This window comes from Lolium perenne, chromosome 3, assembly GCF_019359855.2.
Source record: "Lolium perenne isolate Kyuss_39 chromosome 3, Kyuss_2.0, whole genome shotgun sequence".
NCBI classification, from domain to species: Eukaryota; Viridiplantae; Streptophyta; class Magnoliopsida; order Poales; family Poaceae; genus Lolium; species Lolium perenne.
In genome coordinates this window covers 139,365,026-139,390,610 of record NC_067246.2, presented here as the reverse complement: position 1 = coordinate 139,390,610, position 25,585 = coordinate 139,365,026, and the positions used below count along the sequence as shown (strand labels likewise).

Below are 25,585 nucleotides of genomic sequence, written 5' to 3'. Positions count from 1 at the left end.
GAGCTTGCCGCGGACGATTCGGAGAGCTTGGGCTCGATTCCGTTTGCAAGGTGAGCGAGTCGAGGGTGGTGACGACGGTGGTGACCACGGCTTGGCTTGGGAAGGCTCCAGACATCAGCGGAAGGAGATGACAGGAGATGCTAGGGTTTCGATTTGGGCGGAATTTAACAGAGAGGGGGAAGAACTCGGGAACTAGGGTTCGTCGCGGGCTTTATACGGCTCGGGGCGAGCCTCGTCACCCTGCCGTTGAAGGAGAGAACGCCAACGACGAGGAGAAGGGACGCACGGCGTCGTGCTGTCCTCCATGCGGGAGGAAGAGATGAGGACGAAGCCCCCCTTCGTTGATATTTTTCGAACAGGTATGGTGGGCTGGTAAGTGGGCTGCTGGTGGGTTGTGCTGGGCTGGTGCGGTTTGGGGCTGGACCTGGCTTCTACTGGGCTCCCTAGTTGGGCTGCTGCGGCATGTAAGCCTCTTCTCCTCTCTTTTTCTTTTCTGTTTTTATTTTCTGTTTAAAATCCTATTTTATATTTGCTAATTTAAATTCATATTTTAACACTTTGTTCTTTTGTAGGTATTTCATGATGTTAATTCAATGAGGATGTAGTGCAATGACTATTACACCACCCTCCTATCTGAAGAACATATTATGTATTCGATTAAATTTCATACATGTGGGCTTATTCAAAATAGCAAATAGACATGATTTGTTTTTCTTGTGGATCAATCTGTTTGAAGTATTAGAGTTGATAATTCTAGCTCAAGGTATTTCAGAAGTTATCATTAGGACTTGTTATCTTGTTTGAGAAGTTGGTTGTTCACATATGATTTTATGTGAGCATCAACTATTAGGGTTTTATGATTTCTATTACAACCCCTTGTAAAGTTAACATTATTATATTTGAAAGTATCTAAGGTAGGTATTGTCTCCCTCAAGGTTTGGTTTTGGTTTATGAGGGTAAGTGGTTGATCACCACACATGGGTTTAATTATAGGATTTAACACTAGGGCCTCTTATGTTCAATAGTTGAAACATAAGATTTACCAGTGAACAACTTTAGGTTTTTAATTATGTCCCCCCTAATGGCTTATGGTTTGGAACTCAAATGTGAACTAGGCTTATATTTGTGATCACCCATTTGATACACCAACTAGGGTTTAGTCTCCCCTATCCATGATAAGGTGGTTACTTGCTTAATTGTTTCTGTTCTCCTTTAATTACTAAGGACTTGAGAATTGGTTTTATCTAATCCCAATTAACTTCTATTACTATCCTCAATTTATCATTAAAGTAACTAAAGTGATTATGGTTCTTTTTTAAAGTTAACTTTGGTTATATGGATTACTGGTTTCTCACCATATAAAGCATGGAGTTTTACTCCAAGGTTTTCTCAGGTCCTTTAATTGAGGAATAAATGGAATATAGATGTGATAGGGTTCTACTTATGATCACCAAGTGATTCACAAGTTGGGATTGAGATATAAGTCTAGGGTTGCTTACTAATGATCTCCCTATGATTTCATGTGGTGAATAATATCTACTAATCATATAAGTGTTAGCATTTGGATTATTCTCCTATTTCTCCAAAGCATGGTCATGGATTAGGCATGATCCACTTGTTCTTAATATCCCTACCTCAAGTTCTTAGGGTTTATGATCATCACTCAATTTATAATGATCAAGGTTTGGCTTCCTAAGGATCTCTCGTTAAATAGGTTTCTCACTTCCATGATCAAGCATTGTCTTGATCAACTAGGGTGTATTACTTCTAATTTACCTTCTTGAATGGGACTACTATGGTTGCCTCTAAAGTTTATATCCCAAGAGAATGCCTGAGATATTATGTTAGGGTTCTACTCAAACAATGATGATATGGTCATCTGGTTATAAGTATAGTTCTCTCCCTCAAATCCAGGTGTTGCCTTAACTATCTTGAGTGTAACTCCATAGCTTGAGTTCTCTCATATAGGAATGGTTTATTCTAGGGTTTATGGTGTACTCCTAATGTTTACTTAGGTGTCTAGGCTAAGATTCCACTTGGTTAACTTAGTTGGATTAGCCTCCTCCTTATTTCATCAACTCATGGATATTATCTTATCCAATTGGATATTTGGTTATCTCACCCCTCCAAGATGAAATGGTTTACAGATCTAATACTTTAGTTCAATGGTTGTCTCTTATTCTTAAATAGGTAAAGCTATGATTTGTATGATTGGTCTCTCTCATTTGGAAAGGTCTTTAATACTAACCTAAGGTTAGGCTCCATAGAGAATGATGTGATCATCAATATCTATGTTTAATATAATTGGGTTCTCTCTCTAGGGATGGTCTGGAATAATATCCTAGGGTTTCTCTTCAAAGTGATGGTTGGAATACATGGATGTATATCCAAGGTTTTAGCTTAAGATTTTCAATTGCTTCTCTAATAAATACTATTGAACTCTCACCTCTCTAGGTTTGATGTGTAATAACTTGGAATGGAGAAGAATATCTATTTCTGGAGTGGATCTTCTTGTTATAATTCTAATGTTGAAATGGAATGAATACCATGAGGTTTCATGGTAGGATTATGGATTAGTTTTAAGACATGGAGAAGATAGTCAAGAATGGTTTCTTCATTTTATTGTTACTTGGTTTGTACTTAAACAGATGTTCTTATGTTATGGCAATGATTACCATATTATGATCTGTTATAAGATCAATTAGTTGATCATTGAGTAAGGTGTTGTTGTGTTGATTATTAGTTCCATTTGATCTAACCCCTTAGATCAAATCATCTCTTCCCAAAACAAGGTTTTAGCAAAGTCACATTGAGGTTTGTAGCGCTTGACTTGATGAGCTACTTCAATTCCACCAAGGTCAAGTGAAACTTCAGTTACTGTGACTGTTTTACTTTAAAGCGCGAAAATTCCCCAGATTTTCTATGCATGAATGCAATGCACACATCTGTTTCCTCTATTTTTGTAACCCCAATACCTGGGATATTACAGCCTCTATCCTATTTCACATATCTGCACTACCCAGCTACCAGGCCCACATTTTAACACACAGGCTCAGAAATTTCAAGCTGGGCTTCGGGCTAGGCTGCCCATGCCCAGGTATGATCTTACAGGAGTTCATCAGTCACCATTGTCCACGCATGCTTTCATACAATGATACTTAGTTGATGTTGGCGTGTCAAACCAATTGAAGCAAAGATCTGACAGAGTACCAAGTGGGAATGGAAGGCGCTGGTTGCCTCCTCCAGATGGTGTAGCAAAACTGAACTGTGACGGTACAGTGGCCAAAACGCAGAACCGAGGAGCGGTCGGGGTAATTTGTAGGGATATCCAGGGTTCTTTCATGGGAGCTTCGGCTCTTGTTTTTGATGGTATTACTAGCCCTGAGGTTTTGGAAGCGTGGGCGTGTTCTGAAGCCCTTTCCCTTGCTGAAGACCTACCGGCTCGGAAACTGAAGGTGGCATCTGACTGTTTAAATGTTGTCAAGGAGATACATGCAGGATCAGCGAAGGGGGAGCACTCTATGGTCATTTTTACCGAGATCATCTTGAGGAAGAAGTTCTTTCTTAAAGTGGAGATTATCCATGAACGACGCGAGGCGAATGAAGAGGCACACATGATTGCGAGAACGGCTACCTCATTAGATGTTGGTAGACATGTTTGGTTGATTAACCCTCCGATTGTGATGGGTATTCCTGTAAACATTCTATCTTAGGTGAAATAAAGCCCGGTCGTTTAGCTAAAAAAAAGGTATGATCTTACATACTGTAGAGAGCAAAGTCTCTAAAGTTTACCAACAAGGCCTGCATTGGTACAAAACACTTCTCCAGGTACCATGTCGTCTTACGAATTCAGATTGCCTAGTAATGTTGGACATCAGGTTTAGCTCCTCTAACTCTTGGATGGTTCCAAACAATGCTTTACATCAACAAAGTGCCATGAATTTTCTAAGAGCAATTTAGATTACCTAGTACCACTCCGCATCATAATTTCAGTAAATATATACACTCATAATGATCACAAGATACTAACGGCGCAACACAGATCAATCCGCACCCACTAGGAACTATTTGACCTCATGTCCTCAAGTAATTGACGTGGTGCAAGACTGCGTCGCAAGCCGAGGCGACCCGCCGGATGCCGCCACCACATGTGATCCAGCCGCGGGCGTGGAGGAACCAACACCGGCGGCGCCGTCACCGTGGCCTTCTCCAAAAGTACTGCCATGGGAAATAGGCGGATGATCCTGCCGATGGGCATCTCCAGCCATGACCGACGAGATAGCGGCCGCCAACGCCGTGCTGAAGTTAGGGTCGGCCGCGATCGCCGCGGTCACCGTCTCCATCATCGACTGCTGCTGCGCGTCCAGGCCAAGTGCAGGCCTGTCTGGGAATACCGTGGACGCCCTCTGCTGTAGGTACATGGCCAGCTGCGACGGTGCCGCGAACGGCATTGTCGGAGGCTGCTGCTGGACTGACGGCATGCGGTGTGGCATGCCGTTCGCGCCAGCGGGCGGCTGCGTGAGGTCGAGGGTGATGGTGGGAAACGGTGCGGAGGCGGAGAGCGTGGCCACGGTGGAGGCGTAGGGGAAGGACTGGTGGTGTTGGAAGACCGCGGGGAGGCCAAAGAGGGCGGCGCCGTCGCGGCTGGTTGCCGGCCCGGAGAGGAGCATGGCGGCGGCTGCGGATGTAGTGTTGGCCATGGTTGTTGCCTGCGGCGCCAGCTGGTGGTTGTGGTTGCCCTCATAGGTCGTGATCAGGACTGTCTTGTCGTCGGCGCACCGCTGCACCTGCATGCACACGCGTGCAGATATGTAATTTCAATCGGAAGTACAGTTGCAACTCATGCACAAATATTTCTCCGTCCCACAAAACATGTTGAAGGTTTGTTAAATTTTGGATGTATCTATTACTATTTAGTGTCTAGATACATCAAAATTTTGATAAACCTTCGACATGTTTTGTGGGAGAGAGGCGGTACTAAATCTTAACTGCAACCAATGCGTAACTAGAAAAATCTCAACGATGAGTGTTGTAATATTTGATGGATGGTTCTCAACTTTTAAGAATGTTATGTTCGAGATATTTATTTTTGTATTTCAGTGGAGACTTTGCGATTGTACCAATCTACCAGGCTAAGAGAGTTGATAGGTCTGCCTAAACGGTCGGGTAATTGCATGATTTCTAAGTACTCCACATATGGTTATTGTAATAGTTTTTTGGTTAAATAACTAAACAATTCCATTCTACTTGATTAGGAATTTGCTAGTTCTCGTTCGTGCTTAGTTAAGTTCTACATACTTAATTATTTTTCGTGATTTGTGCTAATTATGGGTTGCAACATGAGTTGCAACTAGGATTTGATGATACCATCTGACTAAGAACGAAGTTAGTTCTCAATCAACTAAAAAATAACCACAACCCCTTAATTAATAGATTGGCACATGCTCCGTTTAAAAAAAAAACTAAATGGCCAAGTCCTCCGCTTGAATATGTCTTTGTGCCTTCTTGACTCGACTTCTTTTTATTTGAGATTTTGTCAACTTTTACGGCATATATGCAGCTAGACAAATTTACACCGTTGTTCGGCCGGAGTACACACTAACCCTCATTCATATAATTTAAGAATAATCTAGGTGTACCTGCTTCCTCACTGGGCATCCGATCGCCATTGTGCAGCGATAGTAAGCTCTCGGGCATGGGTTTCCCTTCGCCATCTTCTGCCCGTACTTTCTCCACTGGCATCCATCGCTAATCTGTAGTGTTCATCCAAGATCGATTATAATGCACGTTTACAATTTTAATTAACCTCGAGTTCATACTGTTCTAGAAAGAAAATAGTGGAGTACCATTGGTGCTTCCGATCGCGCACGCACGGACACCCTCGGTTTTCGGAACGGCAGCTGATCCGAGGACTCTTGCTCGCTGCTCCGGTCCCTTGTTCCCAGCGCCGCCGCCTCATCTTGATCGGTCCTCCTCTTGCCGCCGCTGCTAAAAGACGGCAAGTCGGCGGCGACTACCTCGTCCTCCTGCTGCGCCATGGGCGTGGAGAATTGTTGCGTCGTCGTCGGCGTGTTCGGTGCCCCCGTTCTTGTTAGGTAGGACTGCATCGATCGAGGTTTGGTACGACCGAGAAGTACGTGCTGCTTCATTAGTCAAAGAGGAAAGCGAGGAAGCAATGAAAACTGCGTGCAATGAGATTAACATGCTAACTACCACTTCTGTTGCCCCTACAGACTACAGTTGTATTACTAGAGTACTTGTCTGTCGTGCACTCGTGCTACGTGTACTACCTGCGTTCTCTACGTCTACGACGCAAAACTTAGAAAGTTGAAACATCTTTCACATGATAAATTGATAATGTACTTGTCCACAACATTGATGATTTAACAGTATGCACAATCAATGGTCGGTAAGACTTCCAATTCTTCCAAGAAGTGAACTTGACAGGCATGTCCTATTTCTTTGCCCTGGGACCTAGACCTTGACAATTTCTTTCCTTCTCGATATCCTACTAATTCCTTAATTAGCTCATTCTCGATCCTAATGAATGAATCCACTAATCTTTTGGATAGATGAGATTCATGGGGATGCAGCTGAAGAGGTAGTCATAGATGGTAAAGCAGAGAGGGAGATTTTTTTTGGGAGTCAACAGGAGAGGGGCGCTCACCCACCTAAAGTCATTTTTTTCATTAAAAAGAACGAGGGGGTACATGGGTGAGACACCAAGGGCAGCAAACAACGGGTCTGGGGCAGCATACCGCGCCCAATAGAAAGAAAGTCAGGTTACACAGTGGAAAAGAGGGCGGCTGAGGGAGGAGGGGGTCAGGGGAGGGAAGGGAGTACATGGTTGCATTCTCACCTCAAGAAAGAGATAGAAACCAAGCTAACATGCACTATGTTCACATGAGAGGGGTGTCGAACAACCAAAAGGTGCAGCTGTTCAACCAATATAGCGAGCACGCAGGGTGTAGACATGAGACCTGGTTCGAAAACCAATATGTTGTGAGACTTCCAGATGGACCATATAGGAGAGCGAGAACAACAACGTTACGTGCCTTCGGGTGCATGGGCGGTAGATCCTCGGTGAGGGTGTCGATAAGGTGTAAACATCGGCGTCGGCACGGAGATACATAGAGGGTGCAACGGCACCCCACACAAGGCGGAGGGGGGGGGGGGCAGAAAACGAACATATGTGAGATGTCTTCGCGCTGGACGGTGCAGAAGGGGCAATGTGGTGAGGGCACGCAACCTAGCCGATAAAGGAGCACACAAGTCCTAGTTTTGTGGAGGCGCAAGATCCGGAAGAACACTCTCACCATGAGAGGGGCGAAGAATTACCAGTTGACATCTTGACCGGGGACGATGCAACGGGAGTCGAGGCAAGGGATATTCGGGATAGGGCCGAACGCACGGACTCCACCTCACCCACGGCTGCAGCGGACATCCCGTGAAGAACGGTGATCTCAATGGGCCCACCACGAAGGGTGTTGGCAATTATGGCGAGGGGGTGGAGACAATGAAGGAAGGCAGCGGGAAGGGCAGCTGACACAGGCCCAGTGCGGACCTAGCATCATGCCAAAGCGAGGTGGAGCGCCCATCTTGGGGCTCGACCATGGGAAAGGAGCGGTAGAGGGGGACCAGTGATTGGAAGCATTTCACATGGGGGCGGCTACATCGGGGTGATCACATTGGTAGCTACGCTTCACCCATCTAGCCCACGGCGTGTCCCGACCCAAGAACAAACCATGCAACACCTTAAGCAGCAGCCACTTGTTTTGGACCCAACATTAATTTCCTTGAACTGGAGAAACCCTGAAAGTTTAGGAGATGAAATAATGTAGTGAATTCACTTAGAACCATCATTTCTAGACTGTCGACTCATGCTCCCGTACATGCTAGTATTAATGTCTCCTAGTTTGATTATGTTATCCAACATGTATAAGTCTTTTTTCGAAATGGGTAAGTATGCGCCGGCCTCTGCACATGCAGTCTTTATTAATGCTTTACAAGTTATTAAGTCTAATCGCTAATCAAATTGATTAATTGTAGTTCCTGCGAAAAAAAACAAATTGATTGATTAGTTAGACCGAGGTGTTGGCATGGTCTTTTTCTTCTAAAGAATCCATCTTGGAAGGTGAATTAAACATATACTCCTTTTGTTCTAAAAATGATGTCTCAACTTTACTTATATTTAGATGTATTTACACACTAAAATATATCTACTACATAAATTCAAATCTTAATAAAACCGAGATATTCTTTTTAAGATGGATGGAGTAGAAGAGTTCGGCGAGAGAGAAACACTTGTTGATCAGACTTATTATAGAGCGTGTGTGCTCGACTGTTAGCCATCCCTACTGCGGGGATCTTGATCGTGGTAAGTATTAGAGATAGAATCAATGTACACCGAATATGGTGGAATATAAACCATATTCGGAATATAGTTCCTAGAGATATTCTAGGACTCTTAGAGAGACAAATCTTGATGTACCGGATACCCCAATATAAATACAGACTATGCGGCTCACGATGTTGATCATTGGGTAACACGCTTCATACATTTTTACAGTAAGCAGATATGGGTACATCGTAATTTGTAATCATATGTAGTATGTGGAAAGAATCGAAATTGAAAAATGGCAACAGGAAAAAAACAAATACTGTAATTCTTAAAGAGGAAAAACAAAAAAACATTCGCTTAGAGAAGGTGAGATCGGTTGAAGAAAAGAAACAGGAGTATGTGAGCACTCACTAGAGTTGGTGGTAATTGGTTGTTCATGAGGAGCACATCGGGATGATGGCGATGAGGGTGCCCCTGCTGATGACGAGTGACCTGGTGCAGCTGGTTGTACAGCGCGCCGTAATTCCGGGTGAGGTCCTCCAGCATGCCCCGCAGCCGCATGTTCTCCTCCACCACCCGCCGGAGCTTTGCTTTCACAGCCGCCGTCGCCGCCTCCATCTACGCACCACATACACATCTACTTGTCAACCAACAGTGCACATCACGTGTAATCGATCTCGTAAATCACAAGGGGGGGAATGGATACTAACTTTATTGTTGTTCTCCGTCCCGACCATCAGCCCCGCTCTCTCCTCGCCGACGGTAGCCGGCCCAGCGGCGCCCATGGCGGTGGTCATCAAGTCTAGCCCGGTCTGCACCACACAAGTGAACAAGGAGGGTGCCTCAGTTTTGGAGCAATGAAGCATAACTTTTAGATAGGCGATGGCCGGATCTCAAGCAGCTGATGGATGCGCCGCGCCGATGGACGGCGTACTTACGTGGACTTTGTCGTTGTGGCAGCCATGCGTCACTCTGCAGCCGCCGTCGTCGACTTTCCGTGATCGGGTACCTGTGTCGCCGATGGCCGAGAAGAAATCCACCTCCTTGATCTCACCACGGCGCCGGCCCACCTCCTTGTCGCGCCGCCGCCCGGTGCCGGTGCTCAGAGACAGATGTCCGTTGTCCATGGCGTCCTCGTCGTTGTCGCGACAGTGGTGGTGCTGCTTCTTACTCCATGTACCAAAGTTGCACCGCTCGAAAAGCAAAGCTATGATGGGGATTTATCGATCTAGTAGAATTCTCATAGCCAGCCAAGCGGAAGACTTAGACTTTGGACTGAAAGGAACCAATGGGAAGGCTTAAGGCTTGCTCGGCGGCCGTGTGATTTGCACCACGCGAGGGCCAGGGACAAAACGGTAATTGCTTGTAATTGGAATGTGTGCACACGACTGCTAGCTCGTTCGTGAGAGAAGGTCCTAGTAGACATAAGGTCAAGGTAACCAATTTTCATTGGGTCGGAGAACACGGCAATGAATCTCACGCAGTGATTATGGACGATCAAATATCTGTCGTACTTCTCTGTTCCATAATTTTAGTTATGGTTTTAGTTCAAATTTACAAAAACCGCGACAAGAACTATAAAACAGATGGAGTGAACGAAAATATATTCTATTACTTGGGGAGGGGATTTTCGTTAGTGTTCACTAATGAATACTGACAACCTTGAAAAGGCAAGTGAGGGCCGGTGTTGTTCTGCATATATGGAAAAGCTAGAGAGAAACCGTGGCATCGAGATTTTTTATTTAGAAATGTTGTAGTATTTATTTCCAGATAAGAGGAGTCGGAGTAGAGACATGGTATGGTAGAAATTGTGCCATCTATATTTTCTAGAATTATTCTAGACTGTTGAGACCCAAGAGTAGAGGTGTAATAATACAAGTACACAAACAAATCTTGGGCCTTAACACCTATCTCCGGGGGGTGGGGTGGGGGGAGGCTAGGGAGAGCGCCCCCTCTGGTTTGCCTTTGAATGCTAAATATGTCAACAACAACAACAATAATAAAAAAACAAATTCCTGCATTGACCACCTTTAGGATCAATAACAAGTTCATCTATTTTTTCATCACAGCTTAACAAAATTCTATTGTAAATCTGTTTTTAACTCATAGAAGCAGAAATATTGACTTATCATAGAACTTAGACTTCATATTAAAAAAAATGAAAAACTTGTGGAAATAGAGAGGACAAGTAGGTGCTCGTTATGTAAATTTTTGATAAACTTGTTATTGTCCCGTGGCCGAGGGTCGATGAACTGGTTATCGAAACGCAGTCCGATCCATTCTTCGATTTTGTTCCACAAGTGCTTGAGATAGTGGCGTTTCAGGACGCTTTGGTCCCCGAAATTGAGTTCCCATCTCCGTCTGCATATAGCTACGACTCCAAGTAGCGTCTTCGTCCGTCTGGCCCAGAAAGTTTCTAAAGAAGAATACGACATGAGAGACAGAGAAAGAGAACTATCGCGGTGGGGCCCACACGACGACAAGCAGGGCCAGCCGGAGGAAGATCCATCGCCCGGGTCCGCGGCGTCGACGTCCACGTAGCGCCATGCACACGCTGCCGGGACACTCATGCACAGCGATGGATCGTCCACGGAAGTCTCGGCGATCGACCTTTCGTTGATTAATCTATCCGTGACTTTCTTGCATGCATGCGTAGGTAGGTACGACCTCTTGTTAGTTTGTAAGACGATTGGACACCATGCAACGCCGCAAGTGCTGAATTTCTCCCCAAAAATAGTAAAGGAAAAAAAACAAAAGACTCCTAAAGAACATGTACGGTTCACAATTGCTATGTCTCTAGGTCTATCGCGTTGTTGATGAAGACGTCATGGGCATTTTGGAAATACATAGAATGGATTAATACTATCTATTGATGAAAAGGTTAAAACCATCCCTACAATATGTGACGGCTTTAGCCCTTTCTTCGTGCTTCTAAGTCAGATTCTTAATTAGTCTTGAGAAATGTGCGCCGGTATTCTAAAGGGCATTCTTTAACAATTAATGATTACTATTATTATTACAATATTTCTTCAGAAAGTCACTCGTCATTACTACAATCTTGGAATCACTTACTTATAAACGAAGAGAGTAATACTATTTTTTTAAAGGCTGAAGGGAGTAAGAGTAGGATCGCCACAGTTTAAAATAGAGTTGCAATACCCAATTGGATGACACTATTAAGTATGAAATATCACAAAGCCCAATAAAATGATCCATGTCAGTACATGATCAAATAAGGGAACGAAGGCCAGCCCATGGCCCAATAAGGCAATCTAAGCACAGCCTCATATACCCAAATAAAGTATTTTTATGTTTATCTTATTCAGGAAAACTTAAAACCTACATTCTTGTGAAAAAGTCTATGTAATTAATCGCAAAAATATGAATAATATATGAAAATGTTAATAATATTTCCACATATTCATTTCATGAAAAATCTTTTTTGTGTACATGTACTTCAAATAGCTAGAAGTTCATTTCATCTCGAAGTAACAAAAAATTCTTTCATAAAATGTCTAAATTAACACTAGCACTGTAATGTAGCAGTAATATTATGTTACAAGTAAGACAAAAGTTGGAGAATTTATTTTTTGAGAGGAAAGTTGGAGAATTTAGATAAATAGCTTTGCGGTTTTGCTAGTTCCCAGCTAGCTCTTTATTGAAAAATGTTCCTACCAGTTTATCGAAAAAAAGATTCCCACCTAGCTGCTGAGAAGTAAGTTAGTGCTCATTCAAGTCATACACCGTTTAACAACATCGTGATTCATGCATATTAATTGCAAGTTGGATTGCAACGGAGTTTCAGTTGCAAATGAGGTTGCAATTGAGATTTTTCAGTTGCAAGAGGGGATGCAACTAAGAAGAATGCTTCACACCGTTTGATTTGCTTCGTGATTCATGATAGTCATGAATTGCAACATGGGTTGCACTTGAGATTTCATGAGGTCATCTGAATGAAAACTAAGTTAATTCTTACACACCCATTGACGGAGCTACATAGGCCCAACGGGGTGCACCGGATACCGGTTCATGATTTTTTTCTTTATATAACCGTTCTTGTCCAACGTGTGTGCACCCCTATGGATGTAGCCTGTGAAACCCCATCAGCCAATGTGCACCCCACGATGGTGAAGCCCAACTGCCCAAATGGAAATTGATGTCTCCTGTCTAGCTGATGTAATGGACGAAACTGAATTCCCCAGAATACACAAACCGCACGAGACGTCTAGACTCTAGACACAACTCTCGCCTGGTCTCTAACGAAGAGGCTAGGCGATGTCAATGCATATTCTGATCGTACCCCTCATCTCCTCCTGAACCTGCTTGTCGTCGACTCCCATGCCCCCCCGGCCGGTGCACGGCCTCCCGATGCACCGCTCCGCTGCGGACGAAGCCGACCGCTCATAATTCCTCTTCTTCGCGTGTCCGTCAACATCATGCGGAACAGATTGTCCACCAGGATCATTTTCAAAGATCAGTTTTAAATCCTTGATCATATCATATATAGCATCCCCAGTAGGGCGGGTAGGCTTCGTTCGGTTATCTGCCTCACCTCCGAAATGCTTTCCTCTCTTTCTTACGTGATGTTGTTTTGGAAGAAATCGACGATGCCCCAGGTACACATTCTTGTTTCCCAAATATATACTGTCAGTCTCATCTAAACAGTGTGTGCATGCATTGTATCCCTTGTACGTTTGACTGCCCTGAAATGTTACTAAGAGCAGGCCAATCATTGATGGTTACAAACAACAACGCTCGTAGGTTAAACTCCTTTTGTTCGTGCTCATCCCACACAGGTACACCTTCTTCACGCCACAACTGTAAAAGTTCTTCAACCAATGGCCTAAGGTATACGTCAATGTCATTGCCGGGTTGCCTCGGGCTCTGGATGAGCACTGTCATCATAATGAACTTCCGCTTCATGCACAACCAAGGAGGAAGGTTATAGATACATAGAGTTACTGACCATGTGCTATGACTGGAGCTCTACTCCCCGAAAGGATTAAAGCCATCTGTACTTAGACCAAATCTTAAGTTCCTTGCGTCATCTGAAAATGACTTGAACTCTCTGTCGATTTTTTTCCACTGTGACCCGTCAGCGGGGTGTCTCAGCATCACATCTTTCTTACGATCCTCTTTGTGCCATCGCAACAACTTGGCATGCTCTTTGTTTTGGAACAAACGTTTCAACCGTGGTATTATAGGAGCATACCACATCACCTTCGCTGGAACCCTCTTCCTGGGTTGGACTCGCCCTCAACATCACCAGGGTCATCTCGCCTGATCTTATACCTCAATGCACTACATACCGGGCATGCATTCAAATTCTCGTACTCCTTGCGGTAGAGGATGCAGTCATTGATGCATGCATGTATCTTCTGCACCTCCAATCCTAGAGGACAAACAACCTTCTTTGCTTCGTACGTACTAGAGGGCAATACGTTCTCCCCAAGCATCTTCTTTATTATTTTCAGCAACTTTTCAAATCCCTTGTCAGAAGTACCGTTCTCTGCTTTCCATTGCAGTAATTCCAGCGTGGTACCCAGCTTTTTCTGGCCATCTTCGCAATTTGGGTACAACAGTTTGTTGTGATCCTCTAACATTTTCTCCAACTTCAACCACTCATTTTCACTTCCGCAGTTTATCTTCGCATCAAGAATGGCCCGACCCAAATCGTCATCGGGGTCATCAAATATCGGCTCATCAAAAATGGGCTCTTCTTCTGCTTCGTATTCCCTCATTCTACTATCACCGTCTTCAGTGAACATAGGATAGTTATCACTATCCTCTTATTCTTCGTTGTCTTCCAATATAACCCCTCTTTCTCCATGCTTGGTCCAACAATTATAGCTGGGCATGAAACCGTTCTCCAGCAGGTGGACGTGAAGGGTCTTTGAGGTAGAGTAATCCTTCATATTCTTACAGGAACTACATGGACAATACATGAAACCATTTGACCGCCTGTTTGCCTCAACCACGTTGAGAAAATAATGCATGCCATTAATGAACTCGAGATGGCACCGGTCACCGTACATCCATTGTCGACTCATCTGCATTATATATGTATATCAAAAATCATTAATTACACAACATCATGGATATATGAGTGACCAACTTAATTAATATTCAAGTTCATCACATAAAACTAAGTTTTTGTATAAAAAAGAAGAGGCTCACCGAGGTGGTACGGTGGTGGCTAGGGGACGACGCTGGCGATCGACGGCGGTGAGGACGGGGATGATACTTAAACCTACAAAACATACTATAATTTCAGCTCAAATTGCACATAAAAAAATAAAATCCCTAACTTAGACATTTCATCGAACACCTTGCTAGCACTAGAAAAATAGTATGAGTTAAAACTACCAAAGAAATGAGCTAAATTAGGAACGCCGGAAGAAAGAATGATATTGCTAACCCTTGGATAGATGTATGCCGTTAATCTTGTTAAAATGGTGGGGAAAAATAGAGATTTGTTGGAGTGTGAGAGGTGCAAAATATTTAGAAATGTGAGAGAGAGAAGGAGAAGGGAAATGAGAAAGGGTCGGGCGCGCTATGAAGAAATAGGCAGGGACCCTTTAGTACCGGTTCCTTAGATGAACCGGTACTAAAGGTCCATCCCTGGCCCCACCTCCGCCTGGAAACTGGGATCAAACCCTTTCGTACCGGTTCGTAACACGAACCGGTATAAAAGGCCCTGAACGAACCGGTATAGATGTTCCTCGCCCGGAACCGGTACTAATGCCCCCTTTAGTACCGGTTCGTAAGGGAACCAGTACTAAAGGCTTAGATGGATGCCCATTTTTCTATTAGTGATCCCGTGTTCCCGTCCAAAGTTCGGTCTGTGTCCCAGCCAAGGTGCAAGACAATCCCTAATTGCTTGTTCAATTTCACTCACAACAACGCTTCAATTCATCAAATTTTAAAGACTAGGAGGTACTATTAGCATTACTTCTCTGTTTGCTTGTTCAGTTTCACTCAAGATTTACACAACTCAATCTGATTTAGGTTACGTCACCAAACTGTTACTATTTTGTTTGTCTGGTGGCAAATACTCTATTAATTTGTACACAAGGTCTTCATGGATTGGTTTGTACTGAAATGGAAATCTCCATCGACACCAAGTGTAATAACCCAGAACATAGGAACAACGAAGGGTAGATTTAGAAATGGGATGTGCATTTCATCGCAAAACGGGGGAAATTTTCGCGCCTTATTGCAACTAAACCTAAGAGGGATCGATGTTCTCTCTCACTTTGCACTTAGGGTTAGGCAATGTGAGTTAGGGAAATTTCGACATGATCTCTTTTGTATCTTATTGATTTGGGGAATGATTGCATTTGACAAGTGTTAATACATTTAACAATAAGCATCACTCAACATAAATATGAATTCACAATTCAAACACAACTTATGAAATCAAATGACTTTGAATTACACATTGAATATTAAGTACAATATTTAATTCACAATATAAACATTACATAAAGCAAAAGCTAATAAACAAAAACTTGAGCTTTATTGATAATCAACACAGAATACAATGTCTTTACAATATTCTTGATACAAGAATTGAGGAATAATAAACAGAAATGAAAAAGGAAAATTACAAGTTTGACCTAAACTAAAACCTAGACTAAATGACTTGAAGATTATCTTCTGGTCATATTCACCTTCAAACCTGCAAAACAAAATCACAAGTGCTAGCCAGAGTATTAAGTGTTAGAAATTCAGTTTGGACAGAGTATAGTCATCACAAAATTCAGTTTGGACAGAACCAATCACATCGCACACTTGTGCTTGTCCAAAGCCTGGACAACACAAGATAAGAGCAAGGAGACCGAATCGAGCAGCACCAGAGGGCTCAAGTTTCAAAGATATGAGATCACCAGCTCATGTGTGCTATGCAAGGCACGGCAAGGCCATGCAAGGGCTTAGTCATAAAGCAAGCCAGGCCTGTGTGTCATGGCCAGAATAGAAGTAGGCTTCATATAAAAGCAGCACAAACCCTAGAAAATGTAGCAGTCGACCAGATAAAGATTTCATCAGGTAAGAGTGAAGCTAGAACACAGAGTTCATCCAGTTCTTGCTCCAGAACAACACCAAACACACACAAACCCTCAGTAACCAGAAATCATGGTGACCTAGAAGATCAACCAAGACTGGAGGTGAAGGGCTGTGCACAACCCACAAGTCTGCATCAACACAAAATTTCATACTAGGAGCTGGAACAAGGTATACCAAGTTCCTGGAACAGATCCAATGGATCTGATCCATAAAATATGCAGGACATAATCATGGGGTTGAGCAGATGCTCAACAGGGTGAATCATCACTTGGTTTTCACCAAGGATCACTGCTAGTCTAAAAAGCCACCAAAATAGAAACCATCCAGATACAGATCTTGTGCACAGAAGCAAGTTCTGATGCACAGATAGCACCAGTAGAGGTATTGCAATGATTAGCAGCTAGTATAGACTACACAGAAAATCCTAGGCACATAACCATCAGTCAAACCCTAGATTTCATCACAGGCAAGCATATTGGCATTCATACTTGGTATGATTCCCAAACATGCAAGCAAAGTTGAGTAGCCACAAGATCCAACCAAATAGGTGAGCAACCAATCAGTAGCAAGGCTACTGAGGTCACATCACACTTAGCACCAGTTAAAGTAAAACCAACTATAGAACATCATCATCCAGAATTGGATTCAGATTCATTTGCTTGTTAAATCATCATGAACAACAAATTCATTTACAAGCAAATAATTTAAATCATCACTGCATAAGCAGTTCATCATAAATCAATTTATTCAAGCATGAATTTATCACAGATCCATACTATTCACTGATAGTAGCATACTGTAAGGCAACACAGCACCAATCACTGCATCATAGCCACTGGATCAAGTCCAGTGAGCTAGAATAAGCAACAGCACATGTATGCAGTAGCATAGTGATGCTTGAGCATCAGCATCAACAAGGAAATTGCTTCACTTAGTCACAGAATTAAACAGCAACCAAGCACTGACATTTAATTGATCAAGTGGATCAATTGAATCAAGTCAAGCCACACAGTTAAGCCAGCCAACAAGAAATGGTTGATCCAATGGATCTATGGCTTACACAGAAGGCACAGGGCACCTCACACACATCACTGGCATTCACAAGTGTCACAATTGCACATCAGTACACCTAGACAAGCAAGTGTAGATTGCCAGTAAGCATAGCAAGCCCATAAGCATGAACATCATGGTATATCAAGCCCATAAGCAAGCACAGCATAGCATAGCAAGATCAGAGCATGCTAGGAGCAATAGATAAGCAGCACATGGCATGTACACCAAGGAAGGCAACACTGGCCAGTACCAGAAATTGGTAGATTGGTCATAGCTTGCAGAAAATGGAAGCACAGGAAGCATTAGGCAACTATGGCAAAGCTCTGTGTGATCACAGGATCACCAGATAGCAGTAGAATAGGAGGAAGAAGAAGCACAGTAACTTGGGAGGCGCACAGACATGGAGAAGAGAAGGAGGAGGAGAAGAACACTTACATGCGCTTGGTGGCAGAGGCTATGGCATGGCGAGGCAGTGCTCGCGCGGCCATAGCAGCTCTAAGACCCAGGGTAGGCGCCGGCGTTACGCCGACGAGCACGAACCCCACCACAGCAGCACGGCACGGAGACGACAGCACTGGTACTGCAAGCAACACCGCACCAGGTCGGTCTCAGGGGGGCGCACGTCGACGGCGAGGACGAGAGTTCGCCGGAGACCACCAAATCGCCCGAGGCGATTCTCCAGTGGATCCAGAACAGAGGTGATTCACCAGGAGAGGAAGAGATTGGAGAAACCACGCGGACAGATCGATAGATCGTCTCGCGGCAGTCCAGATCAGGTAGGTGGCGACGGTAGGGAGGCCAGGAGGTGGCCGGAGCACGGCGGCGGCCGTGGCGGCGACGCCATCGCCACGGGAGTCGCGAGAGGTTAGGGTTAGGACGAGCGAGTGAGAGAGACGAGTGAGTGAGCGAGGTGGGCCGCTTCGGCGCCACCGAGCCACTATGGGGCATGCCTTAATGGGCTGTCCCATGGGCTTAGGTTAGTGGGCTGGCCCAATAGGGGCCAGGGGGTATGTTGGTCTTTTCACAATTTAGAAAGGGATTTCTATTTTCGTGCCCTCAGTTCCTTAGTTGTGCTCAGTTTTCCCCAGCTCCTTAGTTTTTCCTCAGTTTTCCCCAAGTGCTTGTTTGAAACCCGCAGAAGGCAGCTCAGACGGCAGGATTCCCGTTAAGTTGACCGCTCCGTGCTGACGTGTGGGGCCACATCGTGTGGGCCCGCGTAGCGTGGGGCTGGTAGAAAGGGACCGCGTGGGACAGGACGAGATAGCGTTTGGTTGCACGTGAGCAGGAGCTGGGTTTTGTCTCTCTCGGCCATTGGCATTTCCCTTTTAAGAGTACCTTTTCTGCCTCCTTCTCTCTGCCTTTTTTCACCTAATTAGTATCAAATCTAGAGAAGCTTGCATTTCTGTCTTTCTTCAATTATTATTTGTGCCTTTTGGCCCTCGTTGTTTGCCCAATATGGCAGCAAATCTAATAGGGAGCCCAATCTAGTACTCCATCTGGTCCATATGTATGTAGTTAAATCTAGAAGCAAATCTACAGGGAATGTACGATAAATTCACAAGGTCATATAGTAGAATAGGGATAGATAATATAGATAACTAGTTGACTCCCCGCGCGTTGCGGCGGGTATTAGAGATGACTTCTATGGATTTTAAAAATGTCTATATCCTTTGGGAAAAAAATCATACTGCAAATGTGGATAACAACCATGATATGAAGCAACGGCCAGCTCAAAAGAACTGTTAAGAAAAAAAAGAGAGTTAACGTTCTGAAATCTATTTAATAATTCTTCAGATGTTTCAGACATATTAGATCAAGGACCTGGCTATTAATCTTGCAAGTTTGAATAAGAAATGAATATACATCATGATACGGCATTTGATAAAGAAACATGAAGTGACGTTTCTCCCTAAGTAGAAGCACATTCATGTCGGATTGCTATCTCTGCCCCAGCGCCGTCCATATGTAGAATGTTTTGAGAAAAATGTCAGTATTATGTTATTTTACTCTGCAGAAAGTTGTCATTAGCAGAGCAAAATAATAGATAAACATGTATTGCCTCCTGTGAGAGAAACGGGTATTGGAGTCGGAGAAAAGAAGGAGAACCTGCTGTTGATGGCATCTGTAGGGAATTGTGGACCTAGTGGAGCACAACAATTTTTGCCAAATGATAGTCGCTCCTGGCTCACTTCAGTCAGAAAGACGCTACCTGGCTAGGAATAACAGAGGACAACAACATGGTAAATAAGCACGTAGAACTATATATGGTCGAGAAAAGGGAGATAAGAAAAGCTGGCCACGGTCCATATGTGTTATGTGCAGAGCAGTACCTCTAGAATCAGTGGCGACCCTGATTCAGTCACCCAATGGTAAAATATAATCATCTGTAGGAAGTAATGGGAAAATAATTAATCAACCTGCAGGACAATAATCGTTTACAATGAACACTGCGAAAGGGGGAATCAACACGAACCTTGTATGGATAGGGTCGCGTTGGATGGCGTGCTTCTGGCCTGCACACACCGTACCAGCGGTAGATGAGGGAGAGGGGGAACAGGGACTTCATTTTCGTCCAACCAAGAACTGTGGTGTTTCCTGGGGAAACCTACTTAATCTCAAGAAGGGGCAGGGGCGGCGAATGCTCCTAAATCTCGATCTGGGGCGCGGGCTTCAGGACGTAAACAAAGCAGGTCTCAATGGCGAGGATCAAGTGTGGAGATAACATAAATGGAGCCTTTTGGAGATTGTATGGAAGCGGAAGAGACTGCACCATTGGCCCATTGTGAAGATTAATGGAGAAGACGAAGAGAGTGGTAGGTGGCTGCACTGCTGCTCATGCGCGTGACACTGGGCAGCGCTATGGACAGAAATTGCGATCTGGACGGATAACTGAGGATCACAGATTTTAAATCAGACGGATGAGAATAATTGGGGTGATGTGGCTGCACCAAGTTTTAGCTTGCAAACATTAAATGCATCTTAGTGGGGATGAACTTTATAGATACTAGATGATACCCCGCGCGTTGCGGCGGCAATTCCTAGCAAGGAAAGTACGTTGGATACATTGGAAAAGGTAAAAATAATAATTCGAAAATGCTTGTTAATCACATGTTACACAAATTAAAAATGAAACAATTTTATGTGATTGATCTATGCATGATTGGAAGGAAACAAACTTTCCGTGCACAAAAAAAGGAATTATGTGTATACAACACAAAGAGATAGAAAGATCAAACCATCCAAAAGAAGGTTGTGATAAGTTAACGACAATTATCGCTTGAAGCTTCATAGAGAAATGGCTGGAAAAAGTTGTACCAACCTCTTCTGTAAAAAAAAGAAAGTTGTGTCGAAAAAACAGAGAATATAATGTTGGATATGTATTATTGCTTTGTCAGTTGCAAGGAAATAAAATTAGAAATAATCATGAAACTATCATAACATATATTACTATAAGGATTGGAAGAGTGCGAAGATGTGCCGTAGAAATACAGAAATATGCATGCAAGGTGACCCATACAAAACCTGATGCTATGACCAAGTTTAACCGGTATATATCTTTGTTAGTACTTAGTTAAGCTTTATATATACAACTTCACGGGAAGTGCTCTATGTTGTTGCGGAAACAAATGCAGGCAGGCCTGAATCAAAGTAGTAAAATCAAATACAAAAGGGACATGGGTACCGGAGTTAGACATTAAACTTAAGGGACCTGATTTGGTGAGAGAAAGTGTACAATTGTAAGTAGTGCAGTTAATACTCGTCCATAAACCCTGCGAAACCGATGAGAAATTTGTATCATAATACACACGCTTCTGCTACAGTTCAGATTTAGGAAAGTTAGGATAGAATGTTTCAGAGAAAGAGCTTGTTGTTAGTCATAGAACAACTGCGACAATGAATGCCGACAGACATAGCCCGTTCCAAGGATTATTTACATGTGCTCCAGGTAATAACCAGCCCACATCATGTGCACCACTTCCTGTCGGTCTGCTTATAATGTGTAACACGAAAAGACATAAGTCTGAATATCTGAGTTAAAAAAAGGTAGCACGACGTGTGCTGGATAAGCTTGAGAAACAAATGTAGCACATGAGGTAACCCAAGAGTGTCAATATAACATGTGTAATTCTGAATTCTGCATCCAGCACAATTCTAAATTCGCCACTGCAGGTCATCTATAACTGAAAGAATGTTGGTAATCCAAATATGTCTATACTGCATGTGCACTTCTGAATTCAGAAATCGAACTATGCATATGAAATAATCTGTAACTAAATCAGTTTACTGATAAGAGGCATGACAGAAATAATCAACATGGATACTGCAAGATAATACGGTATAATAAAATCAACGTACATACCAAATTACAATGTCACTAATTAATTCAGGGGAGATTCCAGGGTAACAAATAGATTACAACCGCATGAAAATAGAAGGACCATGTGCTCATATAATGTAAATTAAAATTGAAGTGCAGGAGATTAGAGCTTGCATACCAATGGAAGCAGGTGTTGTGAAGCGTCCGTATGCAGTACAGGCGATGATGTTCGGTGTCTCCTAGATTCAATGAGCAGACCGAGAAGCCAATGAAATCCTAAAAATTCGGGGGTGCTTGAGGTAGCAGCAGGCATATTCCAATCAAATCGGGTGCAGGGGAGGTAGCAGCAGGCAGATTCCAATCAAATCGGGTGCAGAGGAGGTAGCAGCAGGCAGATTCCAATCAAATCGGGTGCAGGGGCAACATGTCGAGCGGATTTCAAGCCGAAGATCAACCTGCCATATTGGGAAGATATGTTGAGGGATTGAAAAATTAAAAGAGGAATTAAAATGGGGTGCGGCTAGGTACCAGTGTGGAGGCCGCCGCAGAGGTGTGGTGATGTGGATGGCAGAATGGCCTGGTTTTTAACCTGGAGATGGGGCGGCCGATGAGTTCCATCGAGCAGTTTCCCGTCGTTAAATGCTGGGATTTATGAGAAGTTTTCATTAGCATTTGTGATGAGGGGGAGGATATTGGTCGCGGCGGCAATATTCGTGGGGAGGAGGCCGGACGTCACGGAGGCGTAGAGTTTATTGTCGGTGATTATCCAGACGACGAATGTTTTCTTTTCCAAAAAATAAGAGAGCGATGTCCAGCGAGTCGGCCAGTGAGTTTGCGAGCCCACGAAACATGAAAGGGCTTCTAGCCCACGTCGGTCCAACCCGGATGAAGCTAGCGAGGCGCAGCCCACGATGGTGCAGACCGGGTGAAGCAGCAGGAGCCAGGCGCGACGACGCTCTTCACGGGCCGACCGGGTTGAGATAAAAAAGGCTACGTGGCTTCACCAGAGGGCAGGAAAATCATGTAATGGGGGATTCCTATTTAGAGATAAAAGATTATAGATAAGCTGCATTCAGCAGCCAAACATAGTAGGGTTCGAGGTTCTTCACAGCAGTACATCACCATCATACTAACAACATAACAACGAGGGATCCCTAGCTAACAACAAAGGGATCCCAACAACAAAATGGAGGAGGCAGCAGCAGCACACGTCCAGGACTCCATCTACCCCATCTGCCTCTGCCTCCACTTATTGCTCCCCTTGGGAGCCTTGGTCTTGAGCGGAGGCATGCGCCCGCCGGAGATCTCCACCCGCTGGATGCTGCGGAGGTGCATGCCGAGCGCCAAGTGCTTGGCGCGGAAGGAGTTGGGGTTCACCGACGCGCCGACCTTGGGGTTGGTGTGGCCGATGTTCTCGGCATGCGTGAGGAGGCAGTTGAAGTCAGTGCCGCCGAGCCTCCTAGTGCAGAAGGGGCACCTGTATACACCCTTGGCGACGGCGAGGTAGGAGACGTACTGGCCGACCTGCAGCCTCCGCAGCACCTGGCGAGTCTTGACGTCATGGTGCTCGTCGTCGCTGCCGACGTCGCTGCCGACATCGCTGCTAGACAGCTGATCCATATCAAACGGGAATTTATTAGTGAATGAGTTGCAACGATGACTAACGTGCATGATAACAAAGTTAGGAAAAACAGAGGCAGCCTCAGTTAGAGTGGACACGATTATATGTCTACAGGGACGGTGTAAGCGAACCAAAGCTCATGCACTGTGATTTGTACATAGAAATGGTTCGCTGAACCCTCCCTGTAAAAATCTGTGCCCACCGATTCATCATAGGCAAAGAAACAGATTCCAGATCTGAACTTGAACACATTCCCGATTATTTGCAAAATTAAACGGTTGATATCTTTTGATTCGTGCATAAAATAACTGATTGAGATCCTATGATTACTTGCATAAATTAACTGATTGAGATCCCATTATTACTTGCATAAATTAACCGAACGGCCGAACCCCAAATCTTAAACGAAATCAAGGAGGGATCAAAGCAAAATGGAATAAAATCGACGCAAATATTAGCCCAATACTCATCCATCCACAGATCCATCTACACCAGCACAAATAGGGTTCAAAAAGGAATGGGGAACAAAAAAGGAAGCAAACCGTAGTTACCTCGTTCCATGGGTCCTCTATGGAGGTATCGTAGGGGTTCGGGGGCGGGACGTACGGCACCGGCTCGTAGGGGTCATATCCCGGCGGGATCTGACCGCGACCGGCGGCAGCAGCCTCCGATGCACCGGCGGAGGAAGCGGCGACGTCCGTTGAGGGGACGGCGGCGATGTCCGTTGAGGGGACGGCGTCGAAGAGGGAGGCGTCGCGCTTGGAGCCGACGGCGCCGTGGACGATGGGATTGGCATTCTCATTGTCCATCTCGCCGGCAGAGGAGAGGGAGAGGGAGAGGTTTTTTTTGGAGAAGATGATGGGACGTGAGAGAGGCGGCGTTGCGTAGGCGAGTGAGAGTGACAGAGATAGTGGGAGGAGGCGTCTATAAAGGCAAGGGGTGGTTAATGCGACCCGCGTCCTACGCGTCCACCGCTGCACGTCTGCACGTCTTGGACTTCTGCAATGCGCCACGCGTCCACGATTGCACGTCTTCGACTTCTGCACCGCGACCGGCGTCTACGCGTCAACAATTGCACGTCTTTCATTTCTGCACCGCAACACGCGTCCTCGAGTCTAACCCTGGAAATTTAGATATACTCAGGTATAACCTCGAGCATTATACTAGCATTTTTTGTGTGCTCAGTTTTCCCCTTGAGTGCTAATACTGGCTAGTGCAATATGCTCAGTTTTACCCTCAAGTAGCTGGTCAACAGACAGTCAACAAATGGGATTAACTAGTTAAATGAGTCATTTAATGTGCACAAAAATCCGAAAAATAGTGGCACATACTCATGGAGTCTTTACCACAAATTGCCAGTTCTCAAAACATAGATAAGTCATAGATAAATCAAGTTTTACCACAAATTGCCACTTCTCAAAGGCCTTCTCAAATCACCTAGTAGCTATGAAGGTGCATGGTTTTCCACAATAAGCCCTTCCCAAAACAGCTTTCCCCAAAACATACTTTGTCTAAATGAGGCCACAATTCTCACACTCATGTATATTTGTATTGCAAATAGTTTGAGATAGGCCAAGATGGGTTTTATTGTACAAAACACGCATTTTCCATTTTTTAAATCTCATATTTGAATCCCTTAGTCTGTTTATTACATAGGTGCCCTTGGTTTCTTGATACTACTCAGTTGCCCTCTCCCTCCACAAATTCTCTCACACGTGCAACATTGCCCTGATTGGTCTAGCCCATGTCACGCGGATCGTGCCCGCCGACCGTTGATCGTATGATCTAACGGGCAGGATAACCCCTCTCTCTCTCTCTATCGGCGGTTACCTTCCACTCTCTAAGTATGCTAAAGGGCGGTTTTCTGTATTTATTTTCACGCGCTAAAAATTATAAATTCTTTTAGGCATTACTTTTCACGCAAAAAATGATAAACCATCACCGATTTGTTGTAGCCATAAATTTTCACGCAAAAAATGATAAACCGTCACCGATTTGTTGTAGCCATTAATTTTCACGAAAATCCCAAATGATAAACCATCACCGATTTGTTGTAGCCATTAATTTTCACGCAAAAAATGATAAACCATCACCGATTTGTTGTATCCATTACTTTTCACGCAAAAACTGATAGACCATCACCGATTTCATGTAGCCATTACTATTCATGGTAAAAATGATAAAC

General features: G+C 44.2%; 1 protein-coding gene across 2 annotated transcripts; it reads right to left on the bottom strand.

The window, feature by feature from the left end:
• Window positions 1-3,841: 3,841 nt before the first annotated feature.
• Window positions 3,842-9,637, bottom strand: LOC127342597 (probable WRKY transcription factor 47). Of its 2 annotated transcripts, none has more exons than XM_051368576.2 (6): window positions 9,280-9,637; window positions 9,052-9,153; window positions 8,753-8,959; window positions 5,847-6,140; window positions 5,640-5,753; window positions 3,842-4,787 (listed from the first exon to the last, which is right to left on the bottom strand). In XM_051368576.2, the coding sequence occupies exons 1-6, from the start codon at window positions 9,466-9,468 to the stop codon at window positions 4,083-4,085; spliced, it is 1,611 nt and encodes a 536-aa protein (XP_051224536.1). In that variant the 5' UTR covers window positions 9,469-9,637; the 3' UTR covers window positions 3,842-4,082. The 2 variants fall into 2 exon arrangements, with proteins under 2 accessions (XP_051224536.1, XP_051224537.1); XM_051368577.2 differs by having other exon boundaries at window positions 5,847-6,101; window positions 9,280-9,634.
• Window positions 9,638-25,585: the final 15,948 nt, after the last annotated feature.